The sequence below is a fragment of the Papio anubis genome, chromosome 3 (assembly GCF_008728515.1).
Source record: "Papio anubis isolate 15944 chromosome 3, Panubis1.0, whole genome shotgun sequence".
NCBI lineage: Eukaryota > Metazoa > Chordata > Mammalia > Primates > Cercopithecidae > Papio > Papio anubis.
In genome coordinates this window covers 182,066,090-182,090,672 of record NC_044978.1, presented here as the reverse complement: position 1 = coordinate 182,090,672, position 24,583 = coordinate 182,066,090, and the positions used below count along the sequence as shown (strand labels likewise).

Sequence of the window (24,583 nt, the reverse complement as noted above, 5' to 3'; positions counted from 1 at the left end):
TTGTTTGTTTTCTCCTCCTCTAATTGTTTAAGAATTGGCAAAATTAAAACATAAGTGTTTACTCTTCTGTAAATTATCTCCATGGGGCTTAATACCAAGTAAAAAGAAATGCAAGTTACCTAAAATGTTTCCTATGTCTTGTAAACTAGAACTAGAGAATCTTTAAGGAAGAAAGGTGTTGGTTTATTTTGTTTTACTATTATGGCATCCATTTCTTATTTACAATCTAGGTATGGTACAGACGCTGAACAGAAAAGCAAATACTAACAGTATCAACAAAAAGTGACAGCAGGTCATTCTGCCCTTTAAAGAGGGTCATAGGGATTTTCTGCTAAAGGGATTTAAATTTGCTAGTAGGTGTTAGAAGATTGGAGATGATTGTCTGAAGCAGATCTTTGTTTTAAGATTGCATTGGATCTGGAGAAGTGTTTGTGGGGACTGGGGGGAGGGGGACAAGACAGGGTGGCCCAGTTAGGACAGTGTACTGGGCTTCCTCTCTTGGTGGCTCTTAGCTGATGGCTTGGCCTGTCCATCCTGATGTCAGTGGAATACCGTCAAGGCTTCACACCTGCAGAACGTGGCTGGTGCTCGTTCAACTCCATTCTGGATTCCAGAGAATGCTAAGCTCCGAGGTGATGGTCTGGACCCACCTTTGTGACCAGTGCCCTGTGCTTCAGGGATGTGATAGTGGTCTCCTCTGGAGGTACTGAATTGGGTACTGCGTTGGTCTGCAACAGGAGAGTCTCATTCTTCATACACAGAGAAGGGGCAGTACATGTGTGGGAAGAGACACACACACGGAGAGCAGTGCTGGTCTGACGGGGAGGGACCACTGCAGAGGAAACTGACTTCAAAATGTCCTTCTCTATTTTTACTTGATGTTTGTAATTTTGCACTTTCTCCTTTTTGCTTTAGATTCAGAGAATTGAATGTTTTAAGCCTTTAAAATTAAAATATGTATTAATAGATCTGTTAAGCTTACAGTTGGAAATAAGTCTTAAAATAAGTAAAGAGGGAAGCATTATTATATTAATTACAGCATTATTATTACTGTTTTTGAGATAGGGTCTCTCTGTCACCCAGGCTGGAGTGCAGTGGTGGAATCTCGGCTCACTGCAACCTCCACTGCCTCGGTTCAAGTGATCCTCCTGCCTCAGCCTCCCAAGTAGCTGGAACAGGTATGTGCCACCATGCACAGGTGTGCACCACCATGCCGCTGGCTAATTTTTGTATTTTTAGTAGAGATGGGGTTTCGCCATGTTGGCAAGGCTGGTCTCAAACTCCTGGCCTCAAGTGATCTGCCTGCCTCAGACTCCCAAAGTGCTGGGATTACAGGTGTGAGCTACTGTGCCCAGCCCAGCATTATTTGTAATAATGAAATTATTATTATTATGATTTTAGGCAGAGTCTCGCTCTGTGGCCCAGGCTGGAGTGCTGTGGCATGATCTCGGCTCACTGCAACCTCCACCTCCTGGGTTCAAGCAGTTCTCCTGTCTCGGGTTCCCAAGTAGCAGGGATTACAGGCACCTGCCACCCCACCCGGCTAATTTTTTTGTATTTTTACTAGAGACAGCATTTTACCATGTTGGCCAAGCTTGTTTTGAACACCTGACCTCAAGTGATCCACCCACCTTGGCCTCCCAAAGTGCTAGGGTTATAGGCGTGAACCACTGCACCCAGCCAATAATGAAATATTTTAAGAGTCCTTGAGTATTCAGCAGTACATAGGAAATGGCTCAGTTATTCAATATCAATTTGAGAAAATGCTGTATACTATGAAACACAATTACAAAATTATGTAGAACAAGTGAAACATGAAAAATGAAAGGTATTAGAAATGAGAAAATATGAAATGTATACTGTTTACAGCTATATGAAATATGTGCATATATATATATAGACAAAAGAGAAATGACTGACCAAAAAAACAGCTCTGTAATATTTTTTAAATGTGGAACCTGACAGCATGCTTCTAAAATTAAGATGGAAGAGCGGAAGGCCAAGAATAGCTAAGACACTCGGCCGGGTGCGGTAGCTCATGCCTGTAATCCCAGCACTTTGGGAGGCCGAGGCGGGTGGATCACGAGGTCAGGAGATCGAGACCATGCTCGCTAACTCAGTGAAACTCCGTCTCTACTAAAAATACAAAAAATTAGGCGTGGTGGCGGGCGCCTGTAGTCCTAGCTGCTTGGGAGGCTAAGGCAGCAGAATGGTGTGAACCCGGGAGGCGGAGCTTGCAGTGAGCCAAGATCGTGCCGCTGTATTCCAGCCTGGGCAACAGAGTAAGATTCCGTCTTGGGGGGAAAAAAAATAGCTAAGACACTCCTGAACAACAGCTCGGCAAGGAGATTTTTCCTACCAGATGTCAAACTTAATATAAAGTGGTGGTAATTAATATAGTGTCCTTTGGGCAAAGGAAGATGCAGATGGATCAGTGGGACCGAATTGCATGCATTGAAACAGAAATGCCGGGGTCGGCATTGCAGCTCAGCGGGGTGGGGGACGGACTCGGCAATGACGGGTGTTGGGTAGAAAAGTCACAAGTGGAAATAATTATATGAGACTTCTATACTATACATAATTACAAAGCAATCCCAGTGAATTAAAGATTAAATCTGAAACGTAATCTTTAACAGTTTTAGGACTAATATAGGTGAAAATCACTGGCCTTGAACCTCTGGCACTTAGAAAAGATGGTTAAATTTGTCTACATTTGAAGTAAACAAAATTTTTCCTTATTAAAAGATACCATAGGCCAGGCGTGGTGGCTCACGCCTGTAATCCTAGCATTTTGGGAGGCTGAGGTGGGTGGATCACCTGACGTTAGGAGTTCGAGACCAGCCTGGCCAACATGGTGAAAACCTATCTCTACCAAAAAATACAAAAAAAATTAGCCAGGCATGGTGGCGTGCCTGTAGTCCCAGCTGCTGGGGAGGCTGAGACAGGAGAATCGCTTGAACCCTAGAGGCAGAGGTTGTAGCGAGCTGAGATTGTGCCACTGCACTCCAGCCTGGGTGGCAGAGTGAGACCCTGTCTCAAAAAAAAAAAATAAATAAATAAAAGATACCATAAAGACAGTAATGATAAAAGCCGAAACCTGGAAGGTTTGTCCCGCATGTAGCCAACAGAAATTCCTATCTGGGGCTGGGTGCAGTGGCTCACGCCTGTAATCTCTACACTTTGGGAGACCAAGTTGGGCACATCACTTGAGGCCAGGAGTTTGAGACTAATGTGGCCAACATGTGAAACTCCGTCTCTGCTAAAAATACAAAATTAGCCAAGCATGGTGGCGCGTGCCTGTAATCCCAGCTACTCAGAGGCTGAGACGGGAATCATTTGAACTTGGGAGGTGTAGGGTGCAGTGAGCTGAAATCGTGCCACTGCACTCCAGCCTGGGTGACAGAGCGAGACTCCGTCTCAAAAAGAAAAAAAAGAAAAAAGAAATCATATCTGGAATAGATAACTGTCAGTAAGAAAAAGACAAACCAGTATAAAATGGACAAAAGGCAGTAAGAAAAAGACGAACCAGTATAAAATGGACAAAAGGCAAGAAAGGAGTTTCACAGAAGGGGAGATAAGAATGCCTTATAAAAATATGAAAAGTTACTGAAATCATTTAGTAACCAGGAAATTATAAATTCATATCACAAATGTCATAGATACCAGGATTTTTTTTTTTTTTTTTTTGAGACAGAGTCTCATTCTGTCACCCAGGCTGGAGTCATTGGCATGATCTCTGCTCCCTGTAGCCTCCACCTCCCGGGTTCAGGCAGTTCTCCTGCCTCAGCTTCCCGAGTAGCTGGCACTACAGGCACGTGCCATCACACCCCACTAATTTTTGTATTTTTAGCAGAGACAGGGTTTCACCATATTGGGCAGGCTGGTCTCGAACTCCTGACCTCGTGATCTGCCTGCCTCAGCCTCCCAAAGCGCTGGGATTACAGGCGTCAGCCACTGCGCCTGGTCCCAGACATCAGATTTTAATTTTTAAAAAAGATGGTTGTAGACGCACAGAACTACCGTGTACTTACTACTCCAGGACTGTATTTTCAATTAGGCTCTTTGGGAAATAACTTGGTGTTACCTCCTATTTTATTATGCTAGAGAAACTTGAATATGTACAGTAGGAGATGGGTACAAGAATGTTTATGGTAGCATAGTTTTTAATAGCAAAGACTGAAACCACATGCACTTATGGAAGAATAGATTCATAAATTTTAGTGTATTCATTGAGTGGATACTATACAGCAGTGAAAATAAATTATAGTCATGTTGGTCATAATCTGCAGGAATCACAAAAATAATGTTGAGAAAAAAGTCAGTGAAAAACATAGTATGATTTCAATTATGTAAAGTTAATAAGCAGGTAAAAATTAAACAATAAATTGCTTAGGGATGACTGGGAAAACTGTAAAGAAAAAAGGGAATGCTTACTACATAATTCTGAATAGTGGTTACTTTTGGGTTATGAGGGAAGAGAAACAGCTTCAGAGATAACTAGAATTATTGTATTTCTTTCTTTTTCTTTTTTGAGATGGAGTCTTTCTCTGTCGCCCAGGCTGAAGTGCAGTGGCGCGATCTCGGCTGTCTGCAAGCTCTGTGTACCAGGTTCACACCATTCTCCTGCCTCAACCTCCCGAGTAGCTGGGAGTATAGGCACCCGCCACCACGCCCGGCTAATTTTTTTTGTATTTGTAGTAGAGACAGGGTTTCACCGTTTTAGCCAGGATGGTCTCCATCTCCTGACCACGTGATCACCCGTCTCGGTCTCCCAAAGTGCTGGGATTACAGATGTGAGCCACCGCACCTGGCCACTAGAATTACTGTATTTCTTAAGCTAATTGATAGCTACATGGATGTTTGACTTACACTTACATTGTCTTATATCTTGTAAATACCCGTGTATCTTCTAAATATCCTTGTATGTGTGTTTTCAAAATAAAGGCTTTTAAAATAAGCAAAAAAAAAAAAAAAAATCTGAAACTTAATCTTTTCTTATTTTCATCCTTATTTTTCTTCATTCCAACCAGTATATACACAGATCCCTTGTTTTATGTTTTCTTTTGACTGAACTTAGGAATTAAGAGAGCTGCTTACTTTTGTGTTAAATAGTTTAAAAGGTCAGCATGGGCCAGGTGCAGTGACTCCTGCCTGTAATCCCAGCACTTTGGGAGGCCAAGACAGGAGGATCATTTGAGCTCAAAAGTTTGGGACCAGCTTGGGCAACGTAGTGAAACCCTGTCTCTATTTAAAAAAAAAGAAAAAAGAAAAAAGTCTGCATGCTTTTTAAGATAAAGGAGGCTGGGCACAGTGGCTCACGCCTGTAATCCTAGCATTTTTGGAGACCAGAAAAAGTGGGCACATCACTTGAGGCCATGAGTTTGAGACAAGCCTGGCCGACATGGTGAAACCCTGTCTCTACTAAAAATACAGAAATTAGCTGGGCATGGTGTGCCTGTAATCCCAGCTACTCAGAGGCTGAGGCAGGAGAATCACTTGAACCCGGGAGGCAAAGGTTGCAGTGAGCTGATAACATGCCCCTGCACTCCAGGCGACAGAATGAGCTTTGTCTCAAAAACAGGAAAAAAAAAAAAAAAAAAAAAGGGGATAAAGGAGCTGACTTTAGGAAATAGAAAGCAAGGCTGACTCAGCTTTGCAAAGAAGTGGGTCATAGAGATTTATAGAGACTGGGTGTTGTAGTTCACTATCCATGTAAATGACCCCAGCAATGATTTACTGTTGCTGCTCCCACTACCACTAATGATGGTAATAATGGGGAGATGCCATTTATTGCAAGCTTTATTGTCAACACAGGCTCTTTTCATCCCCACTTAGTCATGGGGAAAACAGGGTGCCCAAAACACCATAGCCAGTTCTTGGCAGAGCTAGGATTTGAACCTAAATCTTATCTGACTTAGGGATTTTGTGCTCTTAACCCTGTTATGCTCTACTAAGGCAATCAGGTGAGTTTAGCCTAAAGATCATATAAAGGGAGACAGGATAGATTCAGATGCCTGAAAATTAGATTGTAGAAGGGGTTAGACTTTGTTCTGTGTTATATACTAGAGGCAGTGGTGACAAACACAGGAAAACAGATTTCTTCTCAGTGCTAGAAAGAACGTTTTAATCCTTACGTCTGTCCAGCAGCTGTTTGTCACAGTGCTTCAGCACCCATGACGTGGTGGGCTCTCATTGAGTAGGTGGCCATTTCTTTCCTGAATGAAGAAATGAGGGAGGCTGGAGTGAGCATCCCCGTCGCTGAAACTAGAACAAGCAGACCCTGGGTGTGCTTTGATTTGGGCCACTACAGAAGAGATCACTATGTGGGTTAGGAAGCTGGACTAAACACCTTAAGTCATTTTCAACAAACACTCAGCTCCACCTATCTGACCCTAGTTAGGATCTGGGTTCCTTAACCCAGTAGTAAATGTGTTTGAACTTAATCTTTAGGAAGCCTTTTGAGCCTATACCAAAATCATTATAAAAACTAGATTGAATATTTTTGAGGGCAGGTCTCTTCTTTTTTACTGCTGTATTCCTAGTGTCTAGCATATGCTTGATGCATAGTGTAAACCAAATCTGAATTACTGTGGAAGAAAAACATACCGTATGAAGAGGCAAACCAACGAAGGCAATGAGGATGTGGTGTTGTAGAGACTTAAAAAATGGATTATGCTGGGCACAGTGGCTCACACCTCTAATCCTAGCATTTTGAGAGACTGAGGCAGGAGGATTGCTTGAGCTCAGGAGTTCAAGATAAGCCTGGGCAACTTAGTGAGACCCCATCTCTACCAAAATAAAAGTTTAAAAAATAGGCAGGCTTAATGACTTGTGCCTGTAGTCCCAGCTACTCAGGAGGCTGAGATGTGTGAATCGCTTGAGCCAGGAGGTTGAGGCTGCAGTGAGTGTGATTGTGCCACTGCATTACAGCCTGGGCAACAGAGTGAGACCCCATCTCAAACAACAACAACAACAACAACAAAAAAACCAAAACGGCTCAAGCAGTAAGGAAGAGATTGCTGTCATTGTGATTTTTATGATCAACATCCTACAGGTTGGTTTTAATTATTTATTTTATTTTATTTTATTTTATTGACATAGGGTCTTATCTGTCACCCAGGCTAGAGTGCAGTGGCACGATCATGACTCACTGCAACCTCTGCCTCTTGGGTTCCAAGTGATTCTCGTGCCTCAGCCACCTGAGTGGCTAGGACTGCAGGCACCTGCCAGCACATGCGGCTAAGTTGTATATTTTATTTTTTTTAGTAGAGACGGGGTTTTGCCATGTTGACAAGGCTGGTCCCAAACTCCTGGCCTCAAGTGATCCACTTGTCTTCACCTCCCAAAGCGCTGGGATTACAGGCTTGAGCCACAGTGCCCAGCCTAGGTGTTAAGTATTTTTAAAAATTCATTTTGTCGGCCAGGCGCGGTGGCTCAAGCCTGTAATCCCAGCACTTTGGGAGGCCGAGATGGGCGGATCATGAGGTCAGGAGATCGAGACCATTCTGGCTAACAAGGTGAAACCCCATCTCTACTAAAAATACAAAAAATTAGCCGGGCGTGGTGGCAGGCGCCTGTAGTCCCAGCTACTCGGGAGGCTGAGGCAGGAGAATGACGTGAACCCGGGAGGCGGAGCTTGCAGTGAGCTGAGATCGTGCCACTGCACTCCAGCCTGGGCCACAGAGCCAGACTCGGTCTCCAAAAAAAAAAAAATTCATTTTGTCAATGCCTACTGCAGCAAGGAGGAAAAAAAAGGACATTCTGTTTGACTTTTTAAAAGTAAGTTTTGGCCAGGCACAGGGGCTCATGCCTATAATCCCAGCAGTTTGAGAGGCCAAGGCAGGTGGATCAATTGAGCCCAGGAGTTTTTGAGACCAGCCTGGCCAGCGTGGCGAAACCCTGTCTCTATACAAAATACAAAAATTAGCTGGTCATGGTGTTGTGCACTTGTAGTCCCAGCTACTCGGGAGGCTGAGGTGGGAGGATCACTTGATCCTGGGAGGCAGAAGTTGCAGTGAGCCATGATCATACCACTGCACTCCAGCCTGGGCAACAGAGTGAGACCCTGTCTCCAAAAAAAAAAAAAAAAAAAAAAACAGTAAGTTTTGGTTTTCATTGTTATATCCCTGAGGGTGAGACCTTTTTGTCTTTGACACTGGTAGCCACTAGAAAGTGCAATAGAGTAACCCAGCAGTAATGTATTGACTTGTCAGAAGGCTAGTGTGGAACTGTTTTTTTCCTGTATAAAGTCAGTTATGAACATGAGCAAGCAGCACTTTATATATGTGATAAATTAGCACAATAGAATAATGGAAAGCTTCCAGTACACCTTAGCTTCGTGACAGGCATTGTGCATGAACACTTCCCTGCATAGCTCACTCTAAACAAACCTGTGAGTTTGTAGCCTGAAAGAGATGCAAATAATTTCACTTGGATCTTTGAGCTAATTCAGTCATTTTCCCCACAGACCAGAGTGAACTCTGAGCAGGAACACTTCCTCATTGTACCTTTTGGGCTTCTTTACAGTGAAGTGACTGCATCCAGTTTGGTAAGAATGTCCTTCTCTTTGGTAGCTTGTATGTGCAGGTCATATTAGGTCATTTGACATCTTCAGATCAGCTAAATATATAAAACCCAAGAAACAAGAAAGAGCCTGTGTTTTATGTGATGTGTTCAGTTACAGAAAAACCTTTGAGAGAAGTTACAAATATTGTAACCTTGGGTTTCAATAGTTTCTAGTGAGGGTAATTTGAAGTCCTCTTGCGGTGGGGTACATTGGCTCACACCTGTAATTCCAGTACTTTGGGAGGTCAATGCGGGTGGATTACTTGAGTCCAGAAGTTCGAGACCAGTCTGGCCAACATGACAATACCCCAACTCTACAAAAAAATACAAAAATTAGCCGGGCATGGTGGTGTGCACCTGTAGTCCCAGCTACCTGGGAGGCTGAGGTGGGAGAATTGTTTGAACCTGGGAGGTGGAGGATGCAGTAAGCTGAGGTCGCACCACTGCACTCCAGCCTGGGTGACAGAGCCAGACCATATCAAAAAAAAAAGAAAAATGAAGTCCTCTTGGTATTTAAATGTTTTGTTTTTTATTTTCAGGTTAAGATCAATCTGCAAGGAGATGTAGTAGATCGTGGAAGCACTAATCTGGGAGTAAATCAAGCTGGCTTCACCTTACACTCTGCAATTTATGCTGCACGCCCGGACGTGAAGTGTGTTGTGCACATTCACACCCCAGCAGGGGCCGCGGTGAGTGGCTGCCCTGGTAGCATCTCAAGTTTTAAAGCTGCTTAGTGAAAGGCTCTGCACATTTCCTCTGACTTGCCCTTCCTTGTTTATAGTCAGTAAAACTAATTTTGTTGAATATAAAAAAAATGGTTTACCACTAAGTGTGACTTTCTTAAAATAATTTTTTTTTCCTTGTAAGGGATCCATATATCCCATTTAATTTTGAAAAACATGTAATAAGTCTGAAAATGCCTATTAGATTTAACAATTAGAAAATTATGGCTGGGCGTGGTGGCTCATGCCTATAATCACACGGCTTTGGGATGCTGAGGTGAGAGGATTGCTGAGCCCAGGAGTTGGAGACCAGCCTGGGCAACATAGTGAGACCCCATCTGTACAAAAAAATTAAAAAATTAACCAGGTGTGATGCATGCCTGTACTCCCAGCTACTTGGGAGGCTGAGGTGGGAAGATTTTGAACCAAGGAGGTTGAGGTTTCAGTGAGCTATGATTGTGCCACTGAACTCTAGCCTGAGTGACAGTAAGACCTTGTCTCAAAAAAGTAAAATAACAGTAAACAAAACAAAGTTATAGAGACTTGAGGGAGGGGTAAGATTTCAGGGTGTCAAAGACTGTGGGGAAGTGCAAAATGACAGCAGTAAGCAGGCACCTCATTCGAGAACAAGAATGGGAAAAGAAGGAGAGGGCAAGCTGGGGTGGCGGGTTCAGGGTGCTGTGGGCTCAGGGAAGGGTTTTTGGGGTGCAGGAGACTTGAACATGAGGACAGTCTGTGAGGATGAGCTGGGGAAAGGGAGAGGTTGAAGCCTAGAAACCAACCTCTCCAGCTCCCCGTAGCCATCCAGCGGGACCCAGGCTGGATTGTGATGGGGAGAAGAAAAGGAGCAGCTGGGGGAAGAGACACAGGCAGTGCAGGCTGTTACGAGGCTTGGCTTCCAAGCTGCTCAGGAACCCTCCCCTCCCCCTTCTGGTATGAACGGGCCACCCTGATAAAGCCCCAGACCCCTCTGTGTGAAAGTGCACATGCAGGCTATCTGCTCAATGTCATGTGAAAGCACAGTACTTCAGAAATACGCTTTTTATCACCAATTCTGTGTAAGAACTTTTGGGGTTTATTGTACAACAGATGACCTTATTGATTCAGTAATGCTGTATTTTAATTGATCTTGGGTTTTTTTTTGGAGATGGAGTCTTGCTCTGTCACGCAGGCTGAAGTGCAGTGGTGTGCTCTCAGCTCACTGGAACCTCTGCCCCTCGGGTTCAAGCAATTCTCTTGCTTCAGCCTCCCAAGTAGCTGGGACTACAGGTGCACACCACCACGCCCGGCTAATTTTTGTAGTTTTAGTCAAGATGGGGTTTCATCATGTTGACCAGGCTGGTCTCGAACTCCAGACCTCAAGTGATCTGCCCACCTTGGCCTCCCAAAGTGCTGGGATTACAGGCGTGAACCACCACGCCTAACCTGATCTTGATGTTTTAATGTCATGTGTATTGGATTATTTGGATGAATATTACCTCTGGTTTGTTTCACTCTGAACATAAGGTTCTTATGTCAACATCGTGGTTTAATAGATACATCATTGTGTGAATGATGTGATTTTTTTTTCCTGGAAGAATGCATGTCACTCCAGCCACTAAAATGTTTATGGATTTTTAAGAAGTATTAAAGGTACTTTTGACAGTATGGTTATGAACAGCTATCATGTAATGTGTTTTTGTTTGCTTTTTTGAGACAGGATCTCACTCTGTCTCCCAGGCTGGAGTGCAGTGGCACGATCTTGGCTCACTGCAACTTCCACCTCCTGGGTTCTAAACGATTCTCCCACCTCAGTCTCCTGAGTAGCTGGGACTACAGGCACGTGCCACTTCACCTGGCTAATGTTTGTATTTTTTGGTAGAGATGGGGTTTCACCATGTTGACCAGGCTGGTCTTGAACTCCTGGCTTCAAGTGATCTGCCCGCCTTGGCTCCCAAATTACTGGGTTTATGGGCACGAGCCACTGCGCCCAGCCTGTTTTTAAAATTATCAAAATAATTTTGCTTGGTAAGGAAATTTCTTATATGAGAGCTGATACTATGGAAGGAGTTAAATGTGGTATTGTCTTTTTAGATGAACTTTTCTGTATGGAATTGTTGTACCTAAAGATAGTTTTTGAATCTTCGGAGCCTGTTACTTTAGGGTCATAATGTTGCTGTGTATAGGTCTTGTCTTTAGAAGACCTTCAAAAATGGCATATTCTGAGGCCACTCTGGGGAATTTTAGGAAACTTCAGGACTCTATGAACACTTAGATTTTTCTCTTTGAGAGTCAGTTTTACTTAAATACATGTAGAGATATTATATAAGAAATCATATATAAATTGTATATATATAATTATATATATACAAACTTGTATAAATTTGCTTTCATCTAATTTTTAGGTGCTTCAATGTTATCTACAACCTAAGATAAAAAGTACACAAAACTTTAGAGCACTTGGAAAACCTCTTCCTCCTTTTTTTTTTTTTTTTTTTTAAGAGATGAGGGTCTCATATGTTGCCCAGGCTGGCTTTGAATTCCTGCGTTCAGGATTCCTCCTGCTTCAGCCTCTTGAGTAGCCTCTTGACTACAGATGCATGCCATCACATCTGGCTAATTTAAAAATATTATTTGTAGAGGCGGGGGTCTCCCTTTGTTGCCCAGGCTGACCTCGAACTTCCAGGCTCAAGTGATCCACCTGCCTTAGCCTCTTGAGTGTTGGGATTACAGGTGTGAGCCACCATACCTGACGGGAAGCCTTCTTTTGAAATGTACTGAGTCCTCAGAGGAGTCTGTGGTCTGCTCCTTGCACTAGATGCAATGCTCATTGTATAATTAAATCCAGGTTTACACAGCACTTATAATCAGTGGGAAAAAGTCTAGAAAGATGTGGATTTTCTTTTGAAGCTCTCCTAGTTTAAGGATAATTTTGTTTTTAAGTGTGAATTGTTAGCACTGGAAGTCAAGTTTGTCTTAAGTTCATAGATTGATTTGTTTTCAAGAAGAGAACAAAAACACTTCCCTTCCTATTTTATTTCTGTGAGGAAAGCATTTACCGTATCATTGGTCATTGTGTAACCCCGGCTTTTCCTTCTTCATGGCAACCATTTGGTCTCTAGGTCTCTGCGATGAAATGTGGCCTCTTGCCAATCTCCCCGGAGGCACTTTCCCTTGGAGAAGTGGCTTATCATGACTACCATGGCATTCTGGTTGATGAAGAGGAAAAAGTTTTGATTCAGAAAAATCTGGGGCCTAAAAGCAAGGTCAGTAGGCGTCTAATCTGGTATTTAAAGTACAGCAGAAAGAAGAATAAAGCAAAGGACCAGTCTTCTTGTCCAGCTCCATAGAGCATTCCTGCTTCCCCTCAGGTTCTTATTCTCCGGAACCATGGGCTCGTGTCAGTTGGAGAGAGCGTTGAGGAGGCCTTCTATTACATCCATAACCTTGTGGTTGCCTGTGAGATCCAGGTAGGGGACAGCCATTCCAATCACTCTGCAGTTTATTTAGATGTGTCTGGGGTTCACATAGATTTTTTGATACTTATCGAGTAGGAGAGGAATCTTTGAGCAATCTCTTTGCCAAAGATAAGCTCATGGATTTGGGACTTGATCAGGAGAAATGCTGTTTCACTGATTGAAGTTGGCAAAGGATTACTGGACTTTTCATTTCTAATTTTTAAATTTTCAAATATGTCAGTCACTACTGTTTATGGAGTACTGGTGTGTACCAGGCCTGGCATCAGGTGCTTAGTGTGTGTCATCTCGTACGTGATGTCGTGTGACCCCCCCCACAGTACTCTTTGAAAAAGCAGGCATAAAGAAGTAGAGACTCAGAGAGTTGCCTGCAGCTTACAGCTGTGAGTTCCCCTCTGCTCTGTCAGCCCTTAGTTCATGTTCTCCCCTTTGCTTCTTGACTTATGTCTGTGGCGTAGTGAGGTCCCAAGTCCTTTGTAGGATCCTGAAAGGTGCTGTGTTTTCTCATTTCTCTGCCAACTTTGGTGCCCAATATTTTTGTCATGCTAAAGAAATACATCTGAAAGTAAGCCTGTGATCAGTCTATCACTATGCATTCTACATTTTCTATTCTTACACTCTAGAGATTTGGTTTCTTTTGAAATCTGCATTTTTATTCAAGTCATCTGACCCTCTTGATCTCAGTAAGGAACTCAAGCCATGCTGTGTGTGTTTTGGAAAAGGTTCGAACTCTGACCAGTGCAGGAGGACCAGACAACTTAGTCCTGCTGAATCCTGAGAAGTACAAAGCCAAGTCCCGTTCCCCAGGGTCTCCTGTAGGAGAAGGCACTGGATCGCTTCCCAAGTGGCAGATTGGTGAGCAGGAATTTGAAGCCCTCATGCGGATGCTTGATAATCTGGTAAGAGTGGTGCCACTACTTGATGATAAACCTTATGTCTAAAAGCACCAGTGTTGGTGTTCTTATAGCAAGTGAGATTGCTGTCTTTATGCAGTATCTGAATATTTTCACCCTCAAAGTCATGAAGAAGCAGTAAATTACAATAAAATATAGAGGTGAAGGGTTCCTGGTATTGTTTTTTTTTTTTTTTTTGAGACAGAGTCTCGCTCTGTCGCCCAGGCTGGAGTGCAGTGGCGTGATCTCAGCTCACTGCAAGCTCCGCCTCCCAGGTTCACGCCATTCTCCTGCCTCAGCCTCCTGAGTAGCTGGGACTACAGGCGCCCGCCACCACGCCTGGCTAATTTTTTGTATTTTTAGTAGAGACGGGGTTTCACCGTGTTAGCCAGGATGGTTTCGGATCTCCTGACCTCGTGATCCGCCCGCCTCAGCCTCCCAAAGTGCTGGGATTACAGGCGTGAGCCACCGCACCCGGCCTATTGTTTTATTTTTTAAAGATAACCTTTGTGTTTGGACTCAGTGGGGACAAGAGCACAGAGAATGCATAGGCTGCTGGATGACCAGCTGCATCAGCTCAGTCCCCGCCATCCCACAAGCAAGCGAGAAAGGTGGCGCTTTTGAAATAGGTCAGTCAGGTACTTAGGCTTTTGCCTTAACAGCAGGTCCTGGCTGTTTGGGGCCTGATGACTGTGTTACATGGGTATCCACTCCCTGTCCACAGTGTGGGAGCCCCTGAGCTGCTTATTGCAGGGACAGAACCCGGCATGGTCCAGAGGGCAGGCCCGTGGGGCCTCCAGCACACAAGGAAAGTGAGCCCACACTGTGATAGGAGGACACGCAGGATGTGTTCTGTGTTATAGCGTTGCTGTGAAGAATTTCATTCTTTTGCAAGGACTGGAGAGAAAATTTTATGTGGAAGGTAGCCCTTGGAAATGATCTCAAAGAATAGGTAGGATCTTAGCCTGAGTTTGAAAGCCTGGGGAAAAAAAAAGGATGACAGCATGAAGAGGCCACAGCACAGCTGCAGACAATGGGAGTGGGGAGATGGAAACATGCACCGTACAGTGCGCCTTTCAGGTTCATCTTGGCTTTGTCAGGATCGTTGCTCAGTTCCTAGAGCTGTATTAGAACACTGCCCTTGGGGTCTCAGTCCTGCAGCCACATCATCAGACACAGGGCTCTGGAGCAGACCCTTCCATGCTGCACATCAGACCTCTTCGATGGGGGCCACAGTGGTCCATCCTAACACCACGTGACCTCAAGAGGTGCAGATGTGAGGACATGTCAGTGTGGGGAAAGAAGGCCTCAGAGGGGCCAGTGTCCTTGTATGCTGCCAGCCAGTACTGGACAGGATCACAGATCACAGATGAGATGGGTGGCTTCAGGAGGCAGGAAGTTTAACTTTCCTGAAGGTTTGGAATAAAGAGAATTCATAGGTGTGATTCAGGCTATGTTAAATGTTCTTACTGAAATTCTTTGCACTCGTGATGAATATTGTCCGCTAGAAAGGAAAAACTGAGGGTTTTCTGCCTGGGCGCGATAGTCAATCAGTGGAGTAGACTCAATCAGTGACAGAGGAACAGAGAAGGCAGAGTCTAGCGTAACTTTTCAAAGTTCATATAATCAGTAAGATTGATTACATTAATTGACTGTCTACTATTGAGTCATGAACGGGACACAGTTCTTGCCCTCAGGAGTTTATGACCTAATAAGAGAAATGGACAAATGAATCCCAAATGAGCCCTGCCTCTGTGATCTGTGCAGTCACAGGCCTGATGAGAGCTTGCAGGCAGAGGTGGGTGCTGATTGGTCAAGGAAGTAGGAAGAGGAGCAAGAACTCACAAAGAAGGCTGAAGAAGCACTTAGAGTTGGGTGGCCAGCCAGGGTAGTGAAGCTGCAGGAACTCACAGCTGGAGAAAGCGTGAGAGTGGGGCAGCCATGGCCCAGGTGTGTGTCAGGAGCCAGGTCATTCAGCATGGCTGCACAAGGTGAGGAGGGCTGGGGTTGGCCCAGTCACACAGCCCCTGCCTCCTGGTAAATACGGCAACATTTCGCTGCTCTTCTACGTAAAGTCAGTGTAAGGAAGGGGAGAGAGGGGTTCAGAATGCACAGCAGCCACCAGAGACTGCGCTGAAAGCACATCCTAGAGGGGAAGGTCAGAATCGAGCAGAAACTCTGATTTGGTAGGGAAGGAAGAGAAGGATGAATGATTAATAAGTAAAACATTCATTACAAAAGGCATGATGAATGTTTATTCAGTGTCCTTAATGTGTACAGATTGTTTTAATATTAGAAGGCCATATTATTTATGAGAAGTAAACTAGACAGGAATCACTAATCATAGTCCATGTTTTAATTTAGCATTGGGATTGGCATATATGTTGTTTGCTAATAACTAAGTAGAGAATAGTTGCCAATTTCCACACTATAATGTATATTGCAGCCGAGCACAGTGGCTCACACCTGTGATCCCAGCACTTCAGGAGGCTGAGGTGGGAGACCAGGAGCTTGAGACCAGCCTGGGCAACATAGCGAGACTCCTCTCCACAAAAAATAAAAAAATTTCAAAAAGAGAGATATATTTCATTTGAACTTCTACAGTTAGAAAAAAATGCTAAATTGTTCCCCCCGCAAAAGAAAGTCAAGATACAATTTCAGTTTCTCAAAGAAGGAACAAATCCATATATATTTTTTTCTTTCTTTCTTTTTTTGGTAGAGACAGGATCTCATCATGTTGCCTAGGCTGGTGTTGAACTCCTGGGCTCAAGCAGTCCTCCCACTTCAGCCTCCCAAAGTGCTAGGATTACAGGTGCAAACTACCATGCCTGACCCAAATCCATGTTTTTAACTACAAGCCGGGTAGTAGTTCTGAGGTCTGAGTATTACTTCTGGTTTTGGTTTAACAGCGTTTAAAGGGGAAGAATAAAGAAAAATCCATATGGTGTCAGGAAAAAATGATGTTGATGAGTCCTGGGTGGTTTATTCTGAAGTTATGGAGATTACTGAGTCCTGGCTCTTTTTAAGCAAGAGGAAACTTGAATTAATAAGAACTGTTTTTTTTTTTTGCAGATAGTCTTTATGGCAGAGTCATTATCTTTTATTATTCCTCAACAAAGCATGCTCAGAAATGGGAAAATTGCCAGTACAGACATTTACCTTATCTTTCTGAGGATAATTATGAAAATAAAACCCAAAACAACTCCATTAGTGATTGTTATTACCTTTTTAAAAAAATGTAGGCCAGGCATGGTGGCTCATGCCTGTCATCCCAGCACTTTGGGAGGCCAAGGCAGGCGGATCACCTCAGGCCAGGAGTTCAAGACCAGCCTGGCCAACATGGTGAAACCCCTTCTTTACAAAAATTAGCCAGGTGTGGTGGAGGGTGTCTGTAATCGCAGCTACTCAGGAGGCTAAGGTAGAAGAATCACTTGAACCCGGGAGGCAGAGGTTGCAGTGAGCCAAGGTTGAGCCACAGCACTCCAGCCTGGGTGACGGAGCGAGACTCCATCTCAAAAAAGACTCCATCTCGGCCGGGCGCGGTGGCTCAAGCCTGTAATCCCAGCACTTTGGGAGGCCAAGATGGGCGGATCACGAGGTCAGGAGATCGAGACCATGCTGGCTAACACGGTGAAACCCCGTCTCTACTAAAAAATACAAAAAATTAGCTGGGCGAGGTCGCGGGCGCCTGTGGTCCCAGTACTCGGGAGGCTGAGGCGGGAGAATGGCGTGAACCCAGGAGGCGGAGCTTGCAGTGAGCTGAGATCCGGCCACTGCAGTCCAGCCTGGGCGACAAAGCGAGACTCTGTCTCAAAAAAAAAAAAAAGACTCCATCTCAAAAAAAACATTAAATAAATAAATAAAATTATGGGGGACCGGGCATGGTGGCTCATGTCTGTAATCCCAGCACTTTGGGAGGCCGAGGCAGGCAGCTCATGAGGTCAGGAGATCGAGACCATCCTAGCTAACACAGTGAAACTCCATCTCTACTAAAAATGCAAAAAATTAGCTGGGTGTGGTGGCACGTGCCTGTAATCTCAGCAACTCGGGAGGCTGAGGCAGGAGAATCGCTTGAACCCGGGAGGTGGAGGTTGCAGTGAGCCAAGATGGTGCCACTGCACTTCAGCCTGGGCAACAGAGTAAGAAAAAAGTCTTGAAAAAAAATTAAATTAAAAAAAATTTTAAAAATATATTAAAAGAGTGATTAGTAATGAAGGTGGCCCCCCAAAAAGAGCAGAGGGGAGAGAGAATTCTGAATTGAGAGGTATGTTTCTAGAGTACCGTAGCCAGCAGGGCACAGGCCACTGAAGTTTCTTGTATGTCTGGCCCCATGCAGTCCTTCCAAGTCCTAATTCTCTTGTGATGTATTGTGAAGGTGCTGTGAGTGACTTGGTTCAGGTGCGAATCTGTTAGGTTGTTTAGCAGACAGCTCTTTGGCATCCCCTGTATTACCTGTCTGTGCTGTGCAACAAATCACTGCAGACCTGGCGGCTTCAAACAGCAGCCATTTATTTCCCAGCTTCTATGGAGCAGGAGTCCAGGCACAGTGAACTCAACCTAGGGTCTCATAAAGGCTGCATTCAGGGTGTTGGCTAGGGCTGGTTCTCATCATGAGACTTGACTCAGAGGATCCACATCCAGGCTCTTCTAGACTGCAGACAGAATTCCTTTTCTTAGGGCTGAAGCATTCTTGGCAGCTTTGCTTCTTCAGATCCAGCAGTGGAGAGAGAGACTCTTATAAGACAGGCGCTACACTCTTCTGTGATACAGCCAGTCATCACCTTTTGTGAATTCCACTACTTAGAAGCAAGTCAGACATCTCACCCATGCTCAAGGTGGGAGGGGATTATAGGAGCTGGGGGCCTGGGGCCACTATGAAGTCTGTCTGTCACACTTAACAAGTGCTAAGCACTGGCCAGGAGACATGCAGAGGACACCGTCCTTGCCCTTAGAGATGCTGTCTGTGGGAGGACTCTGCAGACGAGTTGGTCCAGTAGAGGCGTGAAGTAAGTGGGGCCGTCTTTTACCACAGAGCACATGGTCATGAGGCAGAGCTGGAGGTGAATTTGAATGTTGTTGTATTCAGATGTAAAGTAATTTTGCTGAGAACCAGTTGTCATGAGTATACTTATTTACCTTACTTACCTAAAGATTATCACAGTATTTAAACTGTAACTTAAGAGGTAAAAATCTATTAAGTAGGTTGATGAATATAACCTGCACAGTAGCTGGCAGCATGTAAGCCCTGTTTGGGTGTTCAACTTTAATTTTTTGCTGAGATACGTAAGCAAGAGAGTAACACCTACCGCAAGTGTTCAGTTTGTTAATTTTTAAAAACTGAACCCTCTGTCAATAAGAGCAACAGTAGCAGCACCTCAGAACATCCCCAGCACCTCCTTCAGTTCACTTGTCCCATCCCAGGGGTGACAACTGTCCTGTCTCCCAGGACAACCAAAACAAAGGTTGTTTTGCATCTTCTGCACTTTTAATGAATGGAGTTACATGGTCTATGTTTTTTGCAGATTGGTCTCTCTCACTCAGCTTTGCCTTCAGGAGAGTTATCCACGTGGTTGGTTTAGAGCACATTGTGTTTCTCTAGGCCATCTTATGAAGACAGTACACTATCCATCTCCTGTATGGATGGACTTTTGGGTTGTTTCCAACTGTGGTTTACGAGGAGTAGGGTTGCTCTTCACATTTTAGTACCTGGCTTTTTGGTGAACACGTTTGCTTCTGTTGGGTATAAAATTAGGAGTGGAATTGCTGAGTCATAGGGTATGCATGTGTTCAACTTTTGTGGATATTTCCACATGATTTTCCAAAGTGAAACCCTGTTTTGAGATCTGGAATATTGACTGTCTTTCACTCTCCTTGGACCCTAGGGCTACAGAACTGGCTACCCTTATCGATACCCTGCTCTGAGAGAGAAGTCTAAAAAATACAGCGATGTGGAAGTTCCTGCTAGTGTCACAGGTTACTCCTTTGGTAGTGACGGTGATTCAGGCACTTGCTCGCCTCTCAGACACAGTTTTCAGAAGCAGCAGCGGGAGAAGACAAGATGGCTGAACTCTGGCCGGGGCGATGAAGCTTCCGAGGAGGGGCAGAATGGAAGCAGTCCCAAGTCGAAGACTAAGGTGTGGACGAACATTACACACGATCACGTGAAACCCTTGCTGCAGTCTCTCTCGTCCGGTGTCTGCGTGCCAAGCTGTATTACCAACTGCTTGGTCTGTGCCTACCTTACTGTTCATAGTTAGATGACGTAGAGCAAGTTGGGTAGCTGGGGCTTCGGAGGCTTTGGGAATCCAGCCTTTCTGACCCAGGTGTAAAGCGAACCTTCCTTATTCACTTTCTTGTAGTTCTGAACCTAAGTCCACTGAATGCATTACTGAAATCCGGGTAATACTGTGTGCTTGAAACTGCTTAAGATGTAATGGGACTCCGCAGTAGTTCCAGTGTATCTCCGTATATAGCAGAAATACAAAATAGTGTACGTGTATTAACCTACAAATAGGAGCTCTTCTGATTTAATTCAAATTGTATTCAGGGACTCTTAATATTTCATGCACAAAAAGACACTTCAGTCCTAAACCTGATATTTTAGTGTTGTGGACTCCAGTGGTTTCAAGTCACTAAAGTTTCTTCTTTAAGTCTTCAGTGTTTTCTTAAGCAGTTTTCCCTCGTGGCTCCCTGGCGTGTTCTCTGCTGACCCTTGTCCCCTGCCCTTAGTGTCACTCCCCTGCTTTCTATCCCAAAGCCTCCGAATGCACACCCCCAGCTGCCCTCTGCATGGACTGTTGCATGTGAGTAGACGGCCATAGTAGTGAGTCATCTTCTGACTCCTGCTGGGTGCGGCATGACCCAAGTGCAGCGCAGGCCATCTGCAGGCACCAGCGACAGACGCTGCAAGGGTGCTTCGTTTCAGCGGTAATGCCGCTCAGTTACCGTTTGCCCTGAGAGGTGCTCCCATGTCGTGGTGCTGAGACCTCCTCTGAAGATCGGTCTTTACTCCTCCTGTAACCTACCTCTAACAGTCCACCCAGCTCTGCTTTAAACCGTAGAAGAGGCCCATTTCCAGAAGCCCCTGGAATGGAGGAGACAGAGGCTGAAGCAGACTCATCTATGCATGACTAGTTCATTAGGAGTTCAGTTGAAGTTAGATTCGATGCTCCTAAAACCTGGGCAACCAAATACATAAAGCGGGGCTTTCTTTTCCCCTTCTAACAGTGCTTTGCTTTATAGATTTATTTAAAGAAAAAAGTTGTGTCTTCCCCAGGTGGTCCTGGTGTTTTCCTGATGCAGTTGGTGAGAAGCCTCTGTGCTCCTGAGCGGCCATGGCACCTGGGCAGGGACCCTGTGTGGCCGTGGGGCTCCGAGCGTGGGAGTGCGTCTCTCCTCGTCTCTCCTCCCTCCTTGTCTCCTTTCCCCTCCTTCCTGTCTTCCCCTTTTCTTTCATTTGTTTATTTTTTGGTTGTTTCACTTGTTAAAGGAAGTGGGCCTTATTAAAAAAAACAAAAAACAAAAGAAACCCAAAACACCTTTCTGTGGCTGATGTGAAGCACAGTGCTGAGGTGTCATGAGGAATTTTCCCCAGTGTTCAGGCAGCAGCGCGAGCTTTATTTACCATTAGCTTGCAAAACAACGAAGTCACTTTAGGCCTTTTAGCCAATGTGTACATCCAAGGGGAGGCCTTGCTCCGCATTTAAATTTGTTTCTTACTGTTCTGGAGGGATACAGATTCCATGCAGTGCTCCCAGGTTGGTATCTTTTCATTTATAATGACTGTTGTTACTTTTTCAAATGTGTTCGAGTTTCTGAGGTTGCTGTTTGAATGTTTTGACTGAAAATTATTTTTAATAAAACGCTGGAGTTGTTTTTATCTGAGAAGATAACCATCAGTGAGTACCCACAGCTCCATGCCCATTCCACACTCTCCTCGCAGTGGCTCAGCATTTGATGGTTTTGTTGCTTTTTTTTAAAGTTGTATGGTTTATGGCTATCTTACTGCCTCTCGAAAGTATTCTGAAAGGCATAACATTTGCTCTCGAAGATGGGCTTGTTTTAATGTTCAGTGCCTACTCATGCCTTAGAATTTGATGAAAAATCTCAAATTTGATTGGAGATCCAAAAAAAATTATGAGTGGAAGGCTGAGCATGCTGACGAGATGCACTGATACTAAAACAGCCTTTAAATATTAAGGACTCATGAAGCGCTTCAAGTTTGTTTGGGATATTTTTGTAACACTCAAAAATATTAAGTTATATAAAATATTCGACATCACCAAACTCTTCTTCCAGGTAGCTACTGTGTAAGTGTCCGTACAGTAATTTTCTTGGGTTGAAATAGTTACGCAGACAGTGCATTCTGATGCTGTCATTTATTTTAACACAAAACTTTGGTGATGCCCACTCTTGCCTCACGGTGCAGGCTCCTCCCTACCCCCGGGTAGCAGCATCACATTGCTTTTCATGACCCTGTCATCTCATGCTTCCAGTTGGCTTTGGTGTTGGGTGATTTTCAGAGCGGTGAACCAATGGTCTCTGAGGGGCCTCCCCTGCTGGTCCCAGGGTTATGGGGCTCAGCTCTGTCGTCAGCCTACGTTGTGACCCAGATTCAGCTGGGCTTTCCAGATGGTCCTTTTCCATCAGTCATGACTGACTTCCACTATTAACTGGTCTTCATGTGGCTGCATCCTGCTCCCATGGCGACTCTGCTGAGTGACCCAGAAGATGTGGTCATTGGTTCATTCCTCTCTGTGATGTTCAGTGCATGACCAGATGTGAGATAAACTGGATAGATTGGATGCTGTGTCACTTATTGTTGTCATAATTCTGACTTTTCAACTGTTCTTGATATTACAGTGGACTAAAGAGGATGGACATAGAACTTCCACCTCTGCTGTCCCTAACCTGTTTGTTCCATTGAACACTAACCCAAAAGAGGTCCAGGAGATGAGGAACAAGGTGTGTCCTGCGTCGGCACTCAGTGGGGGCTTGGGTGTGGGATTGGAAGGGATGCCAGCTGCTTTGGTTGGCGGGGGGTGTGTGCTTGCTTCTAGCAGAGGACATCTGCTGTTGTTGCCACTGTTGTAACTGAAGCCATCTCTTCCCACTGTTGCTGTTCTACCATCAGTGTGAAGTATGAGCAGCAGACATTTTGTTTGGGCCCTGTTGATTCGTGAACTGATGTTTGCTCACAGGTCAGAACTGGGAGCTGCAAAACCTGTTCTTAACAAGAGCAGACTCCTGTCCCTGATTTTCAGGGTTCGTTCAAAGACTTGTGAGTGGCATTTGGTTTATCAGAGCAGGAGCCCTGCCAGTGCTCACATCACTAGACAACGGACATGCAGAGAGTGTTAATGACACCAAGTTAATGACAGTGAGAGATAGGTGCCCTGCTCAAGCATCTGAAAGATGTGGGGAGCTGGGAATAGTCTCCATCCCTGCAGACCAACACCCCACTAAGCAGGCATGGCGCTCACTCAGAACACATGGGGCCATCCTGCCTGCGTAGGGCACGGGGAGAGCTGAAGTGTAGCTTCCATGTGGCTGGGGCCCAAGTGCACAGCAGCATGGCTCCCAGGCAGCATGGCTGCTCAGGACCGCTGATATGTGCCTCTCCTTCCTATCCTCAGATCCGAGAGCAGAATTTACAGGACATTAAGACGGCTGGCCCTCAGTCCCAGGTTTTGTGTGGTGTAGTGATGGACAGGAGCCTCGTCCAGGTGAGAGCCCAGAGTGTCTCTGACGTTAGTGGGTGGTGGCTGTGTGACCGCCTTCTCCAAAGTTATTCTGAAATTGAGAGAGTGACTTTATGAGGTAAGTATTCTAGGCAACCAGTTACCTTTGTTAAAACCTTCATGATGAGAAATAGTCCAGGCACTTTTCCTTGAGTTCTAGATGGAGCGAGCATGCTGAGGGCTGTGTCCACCCGTCTGGTCCCGCCCCTTGTAATGCATGCATATATGAGGGTGGCACATACACCACCAGCTTTGGGGCTTAGATTTGGCCCGGGTTCAGCAGCATTCTGTGTAAGGTGCTAGGAGAGGGCGGGTTTAAGGGACTCTTGTTGTGGTACATATTGCTGTCTGCAACAAAGGGCTGCTTGGGTTGCAGAGGGCTGGGTGCCTGTAAATGTGGTGCACATTCACACACATCTCTACAAAATGACTCTACCTTGTGGCATTGAAGATAATTGAAGATAATTGTGTAAGTAGTTATCTCTGAAAACTAATATGCCACCTAATGCTTTAACACCTGACTCTGCAGGGGTAGACGATTGTTGGATTTGGCCAGCCGTGGTCCTGGTTTCGTGTTCAGTGTCTGCACGTCCTGCCATCATCACCACCACATTTACTGTTGACAGCTGTCCCTGCTGCATGCTCTTAGCCAGCTCCATCCTGCGCTCTCAGCTGATATTTCACAGGCTGGGCCTGGTGTGCTCTGGTGACTCAGTTTACTGTTTCAGGATGCACCTCTCTCTGACTGTACGGAAACTATCGAAGGGCTCGAGCTTACAGAGCAGACCTTTAGTCCCGCTAAATCTCTCTCTTTTAGAAAGGTACTCACTGCCCTGTCCTCACTACCTGTCTATGCGCCTTGCTCCCCTCCCCTCCCCTCTCCTTGTCTCCTCTCTTCAGGCATTGTCTTAGTTACTTAAGTAGCTTCAAATGGCTCTTTAAACTGTTTGTGAGATTGTACAGAAGGTTCTGTTCTACCTGCTCGATTCTTTAATTAAAACATTTGGTATGAGGTGTGATGATAATCTCCAGCATTCGAAGTTGTTGCTGAGAAATGGCCAGTCTGAGCGATGTGGTGCATTTCCGTAGTTCCGCACGGGACTTTGCCTTCTCCACGATGCTGACTGCAGACAGGCTCTTCTGGGCAGTCTGTTGCTGTTGGCAGCGGCCACTCCTGAGTGCCCTTCCACCCTCGCTGGTTCAGCTTT

General features: G+C 45.0%; 1 protein-coding gene across 13 annotated transcripts in view; it reads left to right on the top strand.

Moving 5' to 3' along the window:
- ADD1 (adducin 1) overlaps positions 1-24,583 on the top strand; it is a 93,380-nt gene that overhangs the window by 49,133 nt on the left and 19,664 nt on the right. For 4 of the 13 annotated variants that reach the window (XM_031664768.1, XM_031664771.1, XM_003890871.4 and 1 more), the window contains exons 5-12: positions 8,468-8,548; positions 9,105-9,254; positions 12,389-12,532; positions 12,638-12,736; positions 13,465-13,641; positions 19,518-19,769; positions 22,498-22,599; positions 23,271-23,360. In XM_031664768.1, the coding sequence (XP_031520628.1) occupies positions 8,468-8,548; positions 9,105-9,254; positions 12,389-12,532; positions 12,638-12,736; positions 13,465-13,641; positions 19,518-19,769; positions 22,498-22,599; positions 23,271-23,360 (1,095 nt within the window). Of the gene's footprint in view, positions 1-8,467; positions 8,549-9,104; positions 9,255-12,388; positions 12,533-12,637; positions 12,737-13,464; positions 13,642-19,517; positions 19,863-22,497; positions 22,600-23,270; positions 23,361-24,103; positions 24,197-24,583 lie in introns of all 13 variants that reach the window. The other 9 variants (XM_009188428.4, XM_009186579.3, XM_031664770.1 and 6 more) reach the window with 4 other exon arrangements.